Source organism: Dipodomys merriami, unplaced genomic scaffold (assembly GCF_024711535.1).
Source record: "Dipodomys merriami isolate MVZ:Mamm:240054 unplaced genomic scaffold, mDipMer1.0.p SCAF_62, whole genome shotgun sequence".
NCBI lineage: Eukaryota > Metazoa > Chordata > Mammalia > Rodentia > Heteromyidae > Dipodomys > Dipodomys merriami.
In genome coordinates, this window is record NW_027206202.1 from 3,283,427 (window position 1) to 3,298,085 (window position 14,659).

At 45.5% G+C, this 14,659-nt stretch overlaps 1 protein-coding gene across 1 annotated transcript in view; it reads right to left on the reverse strand.

Annotated features, from left to right (window-relative positions):
- Positions 1–7,900: 7,900 nt before the first annotated feature.
- The window catches only part of Hs3st4 (heparan sulfate-glucosamine 3-sulfotransferase 4), a 334,626-nt gene continuing 327,867 nt past the window's right edge, over positions 7,901–14,659 (reverse strand). The window contains exon 2 of the mRNA XM_070004299.1: positions 7,901–10,128. Within this exon, the coding sequence (XP_069860400.1) occupies positions 9,492–10,128 (637 nt within the window). The 3' untranslated portion in view covers positions 7,901–9,491. The remainder of the gene's footprint in view (positions 10,129–14,659) is intronic.

The window sequence follows — 14,659 nt, forward strand, 5'->3', positions numbered from 1 at the left end:
AGTTCTGCCTTTGATGGGCAAAAAAAAAAAAGCACAGTGGACTCTGAGGCTAACCTGTCACATCCTCTGCTCTTTTCTCTGGGGACAGGACAAATCAAAGTGGTTGCTAAATATTACTTCTTCTGCAGGTTATCAGAAAGATCATAGAACACTTGCTTTTTCCCGTTTAACATTTATTGTAGATGTTCTTTCCTTAGAGATCCAAGCCTGTTCTCATAATCTTGGAAACTGGTAACAAAAAAAAAAACCAACTTGGTTCCCAAAGATATTTTAGGGGAAATCTCCTTTAGCAGAGAAACAGAGGTAACCCAGCTCCAAGCAAAGAGGTGGCAGGGGTAGATGTGCCCAGGGGATGGGAATTTGCTTGAAATGTTTGTGTTCATGTGCATGAGTTACTATGGGGGCTTGAACTCAGGATCTCATATGCTTCAGGGTAGGTTTGTCACTCAAGGCTGCAGCTCTACCTCTTGAGCCACACACTTCCACCTCTGGCTTATTCACTGGGGAGAAGAGGGTTTTTGCATTTGTCTGCCTGGGCTGACTTCAAACTGGGATCTTCAGATCTCAACCTCCTGAGTAGCTAGGGTTATGCACATGAGCCACTAGTGCTGGCTGATTGCTTGCAATTTTGAGGGGGAAGAGGAGCACTTCCTTCTGCCCAACAGGGACCTGCATGAATGCTGCTGTTTTTCTTTTTTTGGTGGGGGGGGTCCAGTCGTGGGGCCTGAACTCTGGGCCTGGGCGCTGTCCCTCAGCTCTTCAGCTCAAGGCTAGTGCTCTACCACTTGAGCCACAGCACCACTTCCGGCTTTTTTCTTTTTGCTGATGTGGTGCTGAGGAATCGAACCCAGGGCCTCAGGCATGCAAGGCAAGCGCTCTATCACTGAGCCACCTTCCCAGCCCTGCTGCTGTGTTTTTCTGCCTCCACGCAGAGAGAAAAGAGGACATGAAGTTGCAGGCTCATAAACTTCCATGCACCAAAAGGAGCTGTCATTTTTTGCAATCTGGCTCCCAACAAATCCTGGAATGTCAACTCATTTTTTTTTTCTCTGTGGTCAGGATAATTTGTGTTTCTTTTACATACAGAGATGTGGAAAACAAAAAAAAATACAGAAATGGAAAGGAAGGTTAATCAGGAACTTGCAAAACCTTCCTATTAACTCTTCTCTCACATTGAGATGCAAAGAAAGGGGATACTCACTATCTCCTAGAGCACCCAAATTCTATTAATAATCAAGTTCTGGGTTCCTATAAGCCCTGGGAGCCATCCCACGCATTCCTCCCATATGGATTGGTGTTGTTCTCCTGTGGAAGCTTCATGAGAAGCTGGGTGCTGGTGGCTCACACCTGTAATCCTAGCTTCTCAGGAGGCTGAGACCTGTGGATCACAATTTGAAGCCAACCCAGGCAGGAAAGTCTGTGAGACTCTTATCTTCAATAAACCACCAAAAGAAGCCAGAAGAGGAGCCATGACTCAAGTTATAGAACACTAGCCTTGCCCATAAAAGCTCAGGGACAGTGTCCAGGCCCTGAGTTCAAGCCCTAGACACACACACACACACACACACGCACACACACACACACACACACACACATACAAGCTTCATAAGAGCAATTGGTGGGGTTTTGTACTTGTCACTTCCCTCTCCCACTGAGCATGATGATGACACAGAAATGTTTGCCAAATAACTGAAGAGATGGAAAAGCAACAGAGGTCGCACAGTCCCACAGTTTGCTTTAACAACTGTCACGACCTGAGACTTTCTTCTTGTATAGTTTAGTATGTCCCAGATGAAGGCAACTGTCAATGCTTCTTTGGGGACCCCATTTTACTGCCCCCAGAGAAATGGATGGACCTGGAGAAAAAAAATATGTTAAGTGAAGTCAGTGAGGCTCAGAGAGACGTGTTTTCTCTCCTATGTGGAAGTTTGACCTGATTTATATACATAGATAACCATGTATACAGCCCTGTGCGTATTGCATATAAATATATATATATATTTTGGGTCTGGTCGTGGGGCCTGAACTCTGTGCCTGGGCACTGTCCCTCAGCTCTTCAGGTCAAGGCTAGCGCTCTACCACTTGAGTCACAGCGCCACTTCCGGATTTTTTCTTTTTGCTTATGTGGTGCTGAGGAATCGAACCCAGGGCCTCTGGCATGCAAGGCGAGCGCTCTACCACTGAGCCAACTTCCCAGCCCCTGCATATAAATATATTAACTAAGGTAAGGTATGGTATATACGTGGAGAGGATTCCAATGGTGTAAGTGCTTTAAACAGCTAACTTATATCTAACAAAATGAATAGCAGGAAGTTGGAACTTCAGGTGTCAGTGTGGGGTGAGGTCAAGGGGAGAGGAGTAAATTAATGGAGAGAGAAAGGTTGGGAGAATGTAGCCATTAATATTCAATGCATGTAGGTGACACATGGAACTCGTGTTTCCTTGGCATTATCTGAGGTCAAGATAAGCACTAACCCTGTTTCCCTTAGTGATCAGATACTTGTTGACTCATAAGTCAAGAAGGAAATACTGCCAGGCACTGGTGGCTCAAGCCTATAATCCTAGCAACTCAGGAGGCTGAGATCTGAGCATTGTGGTTCAAAGCCAGCCTGGGCAGCAAAGTCTGTGAAACTCTTATCTCCAATAAATGACCAGAAAACCAGAAGTGGTGCTGTGGCTCAAGTGGTAGAGCACTCGCCTTGAGCTGAAGAGCTGAGGGACAGCGCCCAGGCCCACAGTTCAAGCCCCACGATCAACGACAACAACAACAACAAAAGTAGAAGACGAAGAAGGAAATACTATGAGAAAAGAAATTATTCATCTTTTCTGAAAAATCATTAGGGATTAAAATTAAAACAGTCACACGCTCAAAGATGCTAGATTATATGAGATCATAATGAAAAGAACCTAAAGGGAAGATTATGTTTTAAATCTATATTTTTATTTTTTTGGGGGGGTCCAGTCGTGGGGCCTGAATTCTGGGCCTGGGCACTGTCCCTCAGCTCTTCAGCTCAAGGCTAGTGCTCTACCACTTGAGCCACAGCGCCACTTCTGGCTTTTTATCTTTTTGCTTATGTGGTGCTGAGGAATCGAACCCAGGACCTCATGCATGCAAGGCAAGCGCTCTACCACTGAGCCACCTTCCCAGCCCCTTAAATCTATGCTTTAAAGATGGGGCTGTGCCTGCTAGGGAACTTCTTATGGGACTCGCCCCATCTTCCACAGCAAGGTAGAGATAGAAGTGAAGACCACTGCATGGGTCACAGAGCACTGTTCTGGGAGTGGAGGGAAAGGAGCGTTCATTACAATCTGCCCTCAGGACTCATGATTTCCAAGTTATTTTCGCAACTGCTTTTCAAATCCCAGGAAGGTCACTTCTGAACAGCTCCTTTTGGGGGGATTGCTCGGAAAAGGATGATTTTGAAAGAGGTAAGAGCAGTGATACTGGCTTTTGGGTGCAGTCGTGAAATGGTCAGTTGGGAAAAATCATTCATAAAAGCCATGCATAGACTTGCGCTGGAACAGGTCTCTGGTGTCTGTCCTGAAATCAGAAAGATCCTCCATTACAGCTTCTTTTGGGGTTCTGAGTGAGCCCCAGACACCGTGTCGATAGTTGTGGGATATACCATAGCACTGAACATATAACACTGACAGTTTGGGTTCATGATTCTTACTCTGGCCAGTGACAATGATCTTAAACCCATTCCCTGGTTCCTTTTTTAAGAGTAAACAGATCTATTGCAACAGAGTTTGCTCTCGTTAGCCACAGAGCCCATCAGTGGCCCCTGGCTTCCCCTCAAAGCTCCTGAGTGAGCTTTTTCCTAGGTAAATTCACTTCCCTTCTTAGATTTTTGTCCCCCAGAGCTGCTATTGCATGGTCTCTACAGCAAGCCCCACCCCCTTCCAGTACTGTCAGGTGTCAGGTCATCCCTCATCTCATTAGATGTACACTCTCTAAGTCCCTCCCACCTGAGGTACAGCTGATTATCTGAGGATATTTACAAGTAGAGTTGCCTAATAGATGGAGCTGTGAATTGAGATGCTCTACCAGCTGCTGAAAGGCTATGTTAGGAGGCAAAGGTGAGTGTATATTCCATTCTGAGTGTGGCCCAGGCAGGACTTGTTGAAATGCAATCTTCCCTACCTCTCTCCATCTTTATTTTTTTTGAAGGATCTATGATACTTATTAATGCCTTGGCTCTAGTCACTTTTCCTTTATAATAATGACCTCCTCTGCACTCTTCTCCTTTAATACCGTATCTCTGGCTAGTAGATTTCTTAAGGGATACTATTATTTTTTCATTATGTCTCATTTTGGTGGCGTCTACTGTTTCGTGATTTGGTCTAACTCCTCTGGAGGATAGTCATAGACCTATGATGAGACAAATTGCCACAGAGCATGGTCTTTAATGCCACAAGGAGTTGGTGGCCTTCTTTTTTCCCTATTGGATCTTGCCCACATGATTTCCTAGTTATTCCATTCTTAGAGCAACCCATACGCTTCTCTCACAACAGCATAAACCCTTGTCCAAGTACACCTCCATGCCCATTATTACCATGAGGCTGGGAGCTCTGGTCAAGGTGACTTTGTCCTGCCCTGTATTTCCTTCAGCTGCAACTCAGTCACCCTATAGATCAGCAGGGACTTAAACGTGATTGATGCCACAGCTGTGTTGTCTTCCCAAAGCCAGGGATTCTGGCTCCCTTTGCATGGTAGATATACCTTTATTTCCATCTTTGGTAGGCCTATCTTTATTTCCATCTTTGATGATGATATATACGACATCGTCTTTCGTTATTAAACCCTGTGTGATCTCTTGTGTCTGGGAATCACAACTCCTAATTCCTATGAGAAATGAGAATCAATATGGACTCATCATTCCCACCCCACTGTATTATATGAACCTAAGGAAGATTCTCTAACTTTCTTTCAAGAAACATATAAGAGCTGTGTGCCCAAGCATGGGGTCTTGGTTCTCAATCATTTGTCTTCCATGTAAAATTAGAAGAATCAGAACTTCAAATATCAAACTCATGGCCTGGGTGTGGGGAACTTCCACCTTTATTTCTGTCTCAAGAGGATCGGCTGCGTGTGAATGAATCTTGGAGCCTTCTCATATCTAAAAGAATCTCGAGTTGGAAGGAGGAGAAAGGCCAGGTGAAGTAGTGTTCAGCACGGGGTAGAAGGACCCTTCTCTGGGGTAGGGAGACAGTTTTACAGCTGGATTGTGAATTTCAGTTGGATCAGTGCAATTTAGAGAGCTTCTTTTGTGTGTGTGTGTGTGTGTGTGTGTGTGTGTGTGTGTGTGTGTGTGTGTGTGTGTGTGTGTGTGTGTGTGTGTGTGTGTGTGTGTTTGGTCTGGGCTGGGCTTTATACAGATCAGTTGTTTCAGTCTGGGACATCATTGCTCTGAAAGTGTCATTAGTAACCTCTTCTTCCTCCTTCATTTTCTTCATCAATATCATCCTCACCTCTACCATCACCATTATCACCTTCATCATCAGCGTTGGCATCACCACCATCCTTTACATTAATGAAACATGGTATTCTTTTCCCATGTCTTCCCCCCATTAACTTACTTTCAGAGTTGTCAGAGGAAAAACCTGGGTGATGGGCTAGATAGGATTACATATACTTGTGTTGTAGATAAGGAAAACTAAAGCTCAGACTGGTAAGCTTGCTCGCCCAAGACAGGCCCAGGCAAGGATAAAACCTGGCTATCTCTGTTCTCCACGTTATTGGGCTATGACCAAGCTTTCTTGGAGGAAAGAATGGGGACATGAATGACAGGGGGTAGGAAAGTGGGGACCAAGAGGCCTTAGAGAAGGGGGGGGGCTCAGATTCATCCTAGTATTATGGGCTGGAGCACGTCACATTCTTGTTGGACTCCAAATTTTGCCAGAAGGGCTCCTTCGGGCTGAATAGGATTCCCAGGACTAGAACTCAGAACTCGAGAATTCTGAATTCAGAGTGCAAGAATTCAGCCGAATATTTACCATACAGGATGCCATTGCTTCCATCAGACTAAAAAAAAACAGATGGAGCTGTTGTTGGGTGTTCTTGTGGTTGTGACGGCTGTGTGTGGAGCTGGAAGGTCTAAGCTACAATGGGAAGGATTTGGTACAACATGCTACTTGCAACAAATAAAGGACTATAGGAGCACCGTTTGGAAAGCTGAATTCTCCTTTTTCTCTAAACCACTTAGCCCTTCAGAGCCATGAGTCATGTATTTGAGGGAGGGAAGGGGGGCTAGAGAATTGAATATAATTTATGCTTTGCTAATTGAAATCAAGTATAGCATTCAATCTCCCTGAGAGTTGGCTGGCGCTGGCTTAAATGTGTTATTAGGAAGTGTTATTAACCTGACTCTGTGTTTACAAGTTGACCTGGCTTTTCCGGAGAGAAGATAATTCCTTCATGAAGTCTCTCCACAGGGGGGAGGGCACGGCTTCCCAGAGTTACAAAGATCCAGGTAGAGTAGATAGTGCAGCTAACAGGCCATATTAGGTTGCACCTCTTCTTAGAACTAGGTCACCAAATGGAGAAAAACCTTCAGAACCTCAAGGTCAGGATTCTGCTCCTTTATAATCCAGGAATTAAAACCTACAAGTCAGACCTGGCGCTGGTGGCTCAGGCCCCTTATCCTAGCTACTCAGGAGGCTGAGATCTGAGGATCAAGGTTCAAAGCCAGCCCAAGCAGGAATGTCTGTTAGACTCTTCTCTCTAATAAACCACCAGAACACAGAAGTGGCACTGTGGCTCAAGTGGTAGAGCGCTGGCCTTGAGCTGAAGAGCTGAGGGACAGTGCCCAGGCCCAGAGTTCAAGCCCCATGACTTACAAAACAAAACAAAAAACCCTACAGGTCGCTGAGTTGTAGTCAGGGCTCAAGCCCCATAATGACAACTCCTTGTTGTCATAAAACAAGGCCCCTGCCTCAGCCAGCCCCATAGGCCATCCCTATGAACAGACAGACATTGTTTTCCTGCAGTTGACTTACCACAGGGAAGGGTGTAGGAATAATTTCTGAAGGAGAATCTCCCCACTTTTATTTCCCAAGTGAACATGGCTGATCGGCCCTATGAAGACTAGATTTGCTTGTCCTATTCATGTGTCATGTATGTGAGTACACACACATGTATTAGCTTACTTTGGGAGCTGAACTTGGGGTCTGGATGTCTCGTGTTTGTGGGGACAGGGAGACAGACAGACAGCCAAGGAGTGGAACCATGTGACACTTAGAGTGGTGTGTTATTTTGTTTCTTTGGGTTTTTATCTTTGTTTTTGTTTTTAAATAGGGTCTCCCTATGCAGACCAGGCAGTCCTGGAACTTAAGATTCTCCATGTTCAATGTCAGAGGAGTGCTGAGATTACAGGCATGCTCTACCAGGCTTGACTTGAAAGCTAGGTCTTAAACATAATCCACAGATGTCTTGAGTTGTAGCCAGGGCTAACGGCCCACTCTCCTTGCTTTGCTTATAAAACAAGGTCTCACATTAGCCAGTCCTGCAATAAGCCCTCTGAACAGGAAGCCATTCCCTTCCTTTAAACACATGTGCATTTGTAGTTTGATCTCTATCTTCTTTTACTTTGACAGGAAAAGTATACGTGGAGGCTTCGACTCAAGGTTTTCTTATCTGAAGGGGAATTCATCTGCAAGGCTCTTTATGACTGTGGCGTATCAGACTAGCCCTGGAAATGCTGGCTGGAACATGGAAACATGTGCTTCTTTTGGACTCTCTGTGCTATTGCAAGAATCACCCACCCTGCAGACAAAATGCTCCAAAGACTCTCAAACCTGTTTTTCCCATCCATCCCAGAGGAAGAACATTGGCCAGCTCTCCCGAGTCAGGGTGGAGCCGGGGAACCGGAAGTGACCAATGACAAAGAAGCCATCAAAAACCGATTTATCAGGTTGCATGAAGCTTTATAACAACACGGTGTTCATTGGGCAGGAGAAATGACAGTTTAATTAAACAGCTGAACAGATTTCACTCCCCCTCCCCATCTCATACAAATTTCCAATTTTTTTTTTTTACTAGAACAATTCCTGGGTTCAGAGATTTATGAACAAGTGCTTTTATGTCAAATGCTGCATTGAATCCTTTCAAACTAATGGGAAAAGATGCTTTATTAGGCAGCCCTTAATGGGGGGCACCTGCACACAGCCCTCCCCAGCATCTGACAAATGGATCAGAGCTCTTGTTAGTGCCCCAACAGAAACTGTCTCTGTATAGACCAAATAAGCCATGAGGTGACCTTGGGGGTGGGTGGGAGTAAGTTAAGGAGGTTTGGGAGGAATAGGAGAACGGTAAACATTCTCTCCCCTCCACTGTATCCCTATGGTATAGTCAACACAAGAGACAAGGCAGCTCTCTGATCTTTGCTTCTTTAGGGACCTTCATGGTGGTGTGTGTGTGTGTGTGTGTGTGTGTGTGTGTGTGTGTGTGTGTGTGTGTGTGTGTGTGTGTGTGTGTGTGTGTGTGTGTGTGTGTGTGTGTGTGTGTGTGTGTGTGTATGGGGCAAAAAGTTTCCTCAAAATACACCACTGGATCCTGGGTGCTTGGGGGAGTTGAGGGTAAAGTGGGAGCAGTCTTTCAGTAAAAAAGACACGTCCCACTCATTGGATTGGATTTCTTTTTCCTTCACCCTCAGATATGGTTACTTATTTATTTTTGCCAGCCTTGCTGCCCACACTCGACTCTGAGAGCAACCCCATCCCTGTGGGACCTGATCTTCCACAATTCAGGTCACTCCTAAAGATGGGGGGAACCTTTTCCCTTCCCACATAGCTCTCAGGAAGGAAGCTTCCGGGTGTCCGCTGTTTCCATGTATTTATTTTTATTTCAATTTTGGTGGGGAGTGGAGGGGCATGTCTCTGCCTTCCTCTTGTGGGGAGCGAGGAAATTTGGGGGTGCTGGGTGAGAGAGGTCTCCGGGGATGAGAGGGCTGGAAATGTCTTCCATGGAGAACCGTGTGCTTTCTCAGAGTCCTGGAGCTCCTAGCCCCAAATCGCATTCTGGATAAGAAACCCAAGCATTGGCTCATGGGTCAGGTACCTGTGCCAGGTGCAGAGCTAAGAATCTGGCCTTCCCAAATGGAAGTAAGAACCCCCCAGCAAGGAACTCTCCCTTTCCTTGTCGGAGCATCCGGCATCCACCTCTGACTTTGACAGACTTTTGCCTTATCTTGGTTCTCTTACTAACCAATGAATAGAAGGCAAGAATTCATGGGGGGTTCTCGGGCATCTGGTCAACCAGAGACAGCTGGCTGTCCAGGCTGGTCTGGTTCCTCTATGGGAGGGCCACGGATCCCTTTTTGCCTAAGCCCTCAGTGCTGGAGGGATCCTGACAGGGAGGCGACCTGCTGCCCTCCCCACTCCCACCCCAAAAGGCTGACCTGCCATCGGACCCTGGAGGGGGGGCTGGGGTGGGAGGAGGCGACCCAGGACTCAGGTACAGAGCCTTCTTGCCAACCGACTCTGCAGCGGGCTCATTTGTCACCCTCTTCCTGTTCCCACTGGAAGTCTTGCCCGGTCATTTGGTAGAACATCCTGTTGAAGGGTTTGTAGAACTTTCTCAGTCTGTGGATGACGTCGGGGTCGATGCGGGGGTGAGTCCGCCCTTTGCTTTTGCCCAAACACCGGGGCGCACCGCTGTCTTCCGGCTTCTTGAGACACGGGAACCCCTTGGTTTTGTTGAAATAGAAATGTTTCTCGGTCACCACACGCTTGAGGCCGAGGAAGTCTTGGACTTTGGCCATCTCCCCAGCGGGGTCCACGATGAGGCGCTCCCCGCTGACGAAGAGGATCTGGGAAAGGGGAAAGTACTGGAGCCAGCTCTCCAGGTGCAAGGCGTAAATCCCGATGCGGATGGCGCTCCAGGACGCGTCGATCAGCCCCAGAGTCCGGTTTTTAAAGGCCAGCACCTCAAAGGTGGGGATCTCGGGTTTCTTGGACAGCGTCTGAGTGTAGTCAGAAATGGCCCTGGTCACGGGGTTCCTCACCACCACGATCAGTTTGATGTCTTTGGCCATCGAATGAATGCGCCTGGGCGCTTCGTTGGTCACGAAGTAACTTGGAGTCTTCTCCATGGTTAGCTGCCCTTCCACGGTCTTGGGCATCACGTTTCTGGGAAAGGGGAGGACAAAGCCAGCAGAACATGGTTATTACCACCCTGGAATCATTGAATAGGTTTGTGCACACAGGTTTGTGTACCTGTGTGTGCACACGCGTACACACAAGGGTAGCCAGGCAGCGGTGGCTCACCCCTGTAATCCTAGCTTCTCAGCAGTCTGAGACCTGAGGATCGCAATTACAAGCCAGCCCTTGAAGGAAACTTCATGAGACTCTTATCTCCAGTTAACCAGGAGAAAGCTGGAAGTGGAACTGTGGCTCAAGGGGTAGAGTACTAACCTTGAGCAAAATAACTAAGAGACAGACCCCAGGCTCTGAGTTCAAGTCCCAGGGCTCTCTCTCTCTCTGTGTGTGTGTCTCTCTCCCTCTCCATCTCTCCTTCCCACACCCAGAGTAACCTCAGGGAGCCCGCAAAATTGATAAACACACCTTCCCAGTCCATGGGGTTTCTTTTAATCTGTAATTCCACATATAGTTCTAAGTGATTATCAGAAAAAACTAGCAGATGACTTATTCTTTCTTGAGACCCTTCTATGCCTGAGTTTAAATTGCTTTTCTACCTCTTACTAGTTATGTTTACCTTAGATACACCCCCTAATTTCTCTACTATTAGTTTTATAATCTCTGAAATGGAGATAATGATATCCCTGACTTCACACGGGCAATGTAAGGATTAAGGGAGATAATTCTGGGAAGCGTTTAGCAGAGAGTCTGGCATGTTCAAGGGCTTAATAAATTAAAGATCTTATTGTTGCCGTGGCTTTTAGAAAACGTTAGAGCTCAACAACACCTCTAAGATTATCTAGTCTAGGGTTGGTGAATTCCCGCCCATCTCCTATTTTTTTTATTTGTGTGTGTTTGTGTGTGTTTTGTATGACTCAGAGCAAAGAAGGATTTGTAATGTTTAAGTGGTTAGAAAAGGAAAAATCCCCAAATAATAATAATAATAACCTGGTGTGATGAAAATTATAGAGATTCACATTGAAATGCTCACAAATAAACCTGTGTTGGGGGAAACCATAGACACTCTTTTATTTATGTGTTATCTATAATTGTTTTTACGCCATGAAAATGGGCAGACGAGGTGAGACAGATACCATATGGCCCCCGAGACCTAATGCATTCACAGCTGGCCCTTTAAGGAAATGTTTCGCTGACCTCTGAGTTTAATCCAATGACATTTATTGTATCAATGACTCACTGAAGTCCAGGAGCAATGAAAGAAATCAAACAGGTCTTTGTGAACCCAGCCAGTTGAATCATGTCTCCATGCCTCATCTCCATCTGTAAGATCCTAAAATGTACCTCGAGTTCAATGGAGAATAAAATGACATGTGTAGAGAAAGAGCATCTAGCCATAGGCCTGGTTCAAACTATGAGATTTCTCTGCAATGTCTTGGATCTCATATTTTACCCAGGGGACCACTAATAGATTCCTGTTCCCAAGACCCACCAGCTAAAAGCCTCTGGTGTTTCTGGGAGGTGGCGGAACCTTTAAGAGGCATGGCCTGGGGGAGGAAGTTTAGCTATTGGGGGTGTGCCATTGGGGGAAATTTTGAAATGTCAGCCCTTGCCTTTTTCTCTTGCTTTCATTTCCTGACAGTGGAATAAACATCAGTCTAGCCAGCATGTAAGGAAAACACCCATGTCTTAAGTTCTGTGTCCGTGGGAGGAGTTAGTCCCTTATTTTACTTTGGATCTCGTCTATGCATGGGCTTCCTTTACCACCTTGCTGCAGGCCTAAAAGCAAGGGTGTCTAGTAATCAAGGACTGAAAATGGTTAAACCATCAGCTGTAATGAACTTTTCCTCCTAAGCTGCTATCTCAGTGTTGGTTACAGTAGCATCAAGATGATTAACAGAAATCCTATACCAGGGCCCACATCTCTTGCATCCTTTGACAAGGGTACTTTTCTTCCCTCCATCTCCTTCTGTCTTCAAAGTACCCTTAGCATATTCTGGAGCTCTGGGATCCCTCACTGTTCCCCCCAAATCCTAGTGAATGAGGTGGGAGTATCCATGATAAAAAGAAGCTTAGGGTACTATTATGTATCCAAATTGCTGTAGGCCTATGTAGACCAGAGTTAAGTGATGATAAACCTGTTCAATACCTGTCAGGGCAGCAGCCATCTGCCACCAGGTGCGCTATTAAGTCTATTCACTCCGGAGCCTCACGCCAAAGAGGAACATTTAGGATTACATGAGACCTCTTTGTTAGGATGACATGCTTTTAAATGTCTCAGCTAATAAAACGTAATACACATAAAGATCCCCCTAGCTTCTTCTCCTATAATTAAATTTATTTACTATCATGTGTATGTGTGGGGGGACAAAGAATGACTTTTCTTTTATCTCCAATTCACATACTCTGTCAATAATTAATTGCTGCTGGGTTTTGAGCTTCTGCAGCAAGCTCTTTTATTAAGCAAGAGGAATTTTCCTGGTAGAGAAAATTCACGAGAGCTGGAAGTTGTTAAGAGTATAATGGTTGGGTAGCATGGATTCTAGCCATATCCCTGGCCATAAATAACCGTACTTGCCAGGGAATGACTTATTCTAAGTATTTCCAATGTTTTGGGGTATGTGTGCCTACTTTTTGTTGTTGTTGTTGGTTGGTTGGCTTGTGCAGGTACTGGAGCTTGAACTCAGGACCTCATGCTTTCCTTTGGTTTTTTTCGTGCAAGGTTCTACCACTTGAAGAGGCAACATTTCTACTTCCATCTCTTTTTTTCCCTGGTAAATTGGAGATAAGAGTCCCAAGGACTCTTCTGCTCAGGCTCGCTTGGAACCATGATCCTCAGATCTCAGCATCCTCAACCCCTGGGATTACAGGGGTGAGTCACCACACCTAGCTTATGTGTGCTTGTTTGGCCCTTAGTAAATCTAATGGTCTCGATTTGAAGGATCTCATTGGTTACCAAAACAACAACAAAACAAAAAACCCACAGCCTTGAGGGATCAGCTCTAACTAACCTAGGAACCCTGCATGCTCATCTCATGTCACCATAGTGAAGTTACTGAGAGAGAGAAAGAGAGAGAGAGAGACAGAGACAGAGACAGAGACAGAGACAGAGAGACAGAGAGACAGAGATACAGAGACAGAGAGAGAGAGACAGAGAGAGAGACAGAGAAAGACAGAGAGAGACAAGAGAGAGACAGAGACACAAATACAGAGAGAGAGACAGAGACAGACAGACAGAGAGAGATAGAGACAGAGAGACAGAGAGAGAGACAGAGAGAATTTCCCTGTGCGGTCTTCTTAACCAAGCCAGAAATGATATAATCATTCCCACATACATTCCATTACTCAGGCATGTGAGCCTCAATTTCTTGCCCTGGAAACAAGGAAGACCTAATAAGATCCTATCTTCCCAGAACTAGAAGGAATACAAATGTGATTATGTAGGTGTGTCACTGAAGGTTTTGCCTGATGGATACCAGAATCTGTCTTCCGTTAAGTTTGCTGCTGAGGATCATCTTCACTGGTTCTGACATTTCCACCTGTCCACATTCTCACATTGTGATGTGCGTGAGGAACAAGATAAAGGTCAGAATGCTGAGGGAAAGAAGTCAAGAACCAGAAAATAAAGTCAGGAAAAGTAGGCAGAAATCACGGACCAAGTAGGTTGTGGGAAGGACCCAGATTTTCCCCCCCCCCTATGTGAAGAATATTGAACAAAGGAGTATGATAGGGTGTATAGTTATTTTTCTTTTTTTTTTTCCTGGCTACATTGCTGGGGGACAAAGGAGAATTCCAAGAAGGGAAGGAAGCCATCTGCTTTCAGAGATGATCTCAGGGCTACACATTGCTGGTGGCCTGGGTATAAATGGGGTGGTGACATGGTCAGAAGTGTTCCCAATGGAGACACTAACAACAACAACAACAAAAAAACATAAGCCAGGAGCTGGTGGCTCACACCTGTAATCCTAGCTACTCAAGAGGCTGAGACCTAAGGATTGTGGTTCGAAGCCAGCCCAGGCAGGAAACTCGGTGAGACTCCTATCTCCAGTAAACTACTCAAAAAAGCTGGAAGTGGCATTGTGGCTCAAGTGGTAGAGCAATTGCCCTGAGTACAAACAAAGCTCAGGGACAAGGTGGGGGGAGTTCTTTCAAGTAGAAAGGTGTTTAGATGCTGAGTGTACTAACATCATCATCATTATTATTATTAGCATGTAGATGTATGAAGGAGTTGCCTTTGAACAAAGCCGTTTATGAATACAATCTATCTTGATCAATGTCACCCCTTTCAATATTCTCACCCATTCTGCCCCTTCCTCTACTCTTCTTAATTTTGTAGGATAATGCATTGGATTCCCTTTTTTTTCTTTTAATTTCTTCACAAAGGTTTTTATAGTACCCTTTATCAATTGTTTGTGCGATTATTATTTCTCTTTTCTGTGCAGTACTGGGAAATGAACCCAGGGAACTCAGTGACTCTCAAATGTGAGGCAAAAAGTCTGCACTGAGATATTAACCTCCCTTCCTCCCCCACCCCCACCTCCCCACCCCCTCAGCAAACACCCAG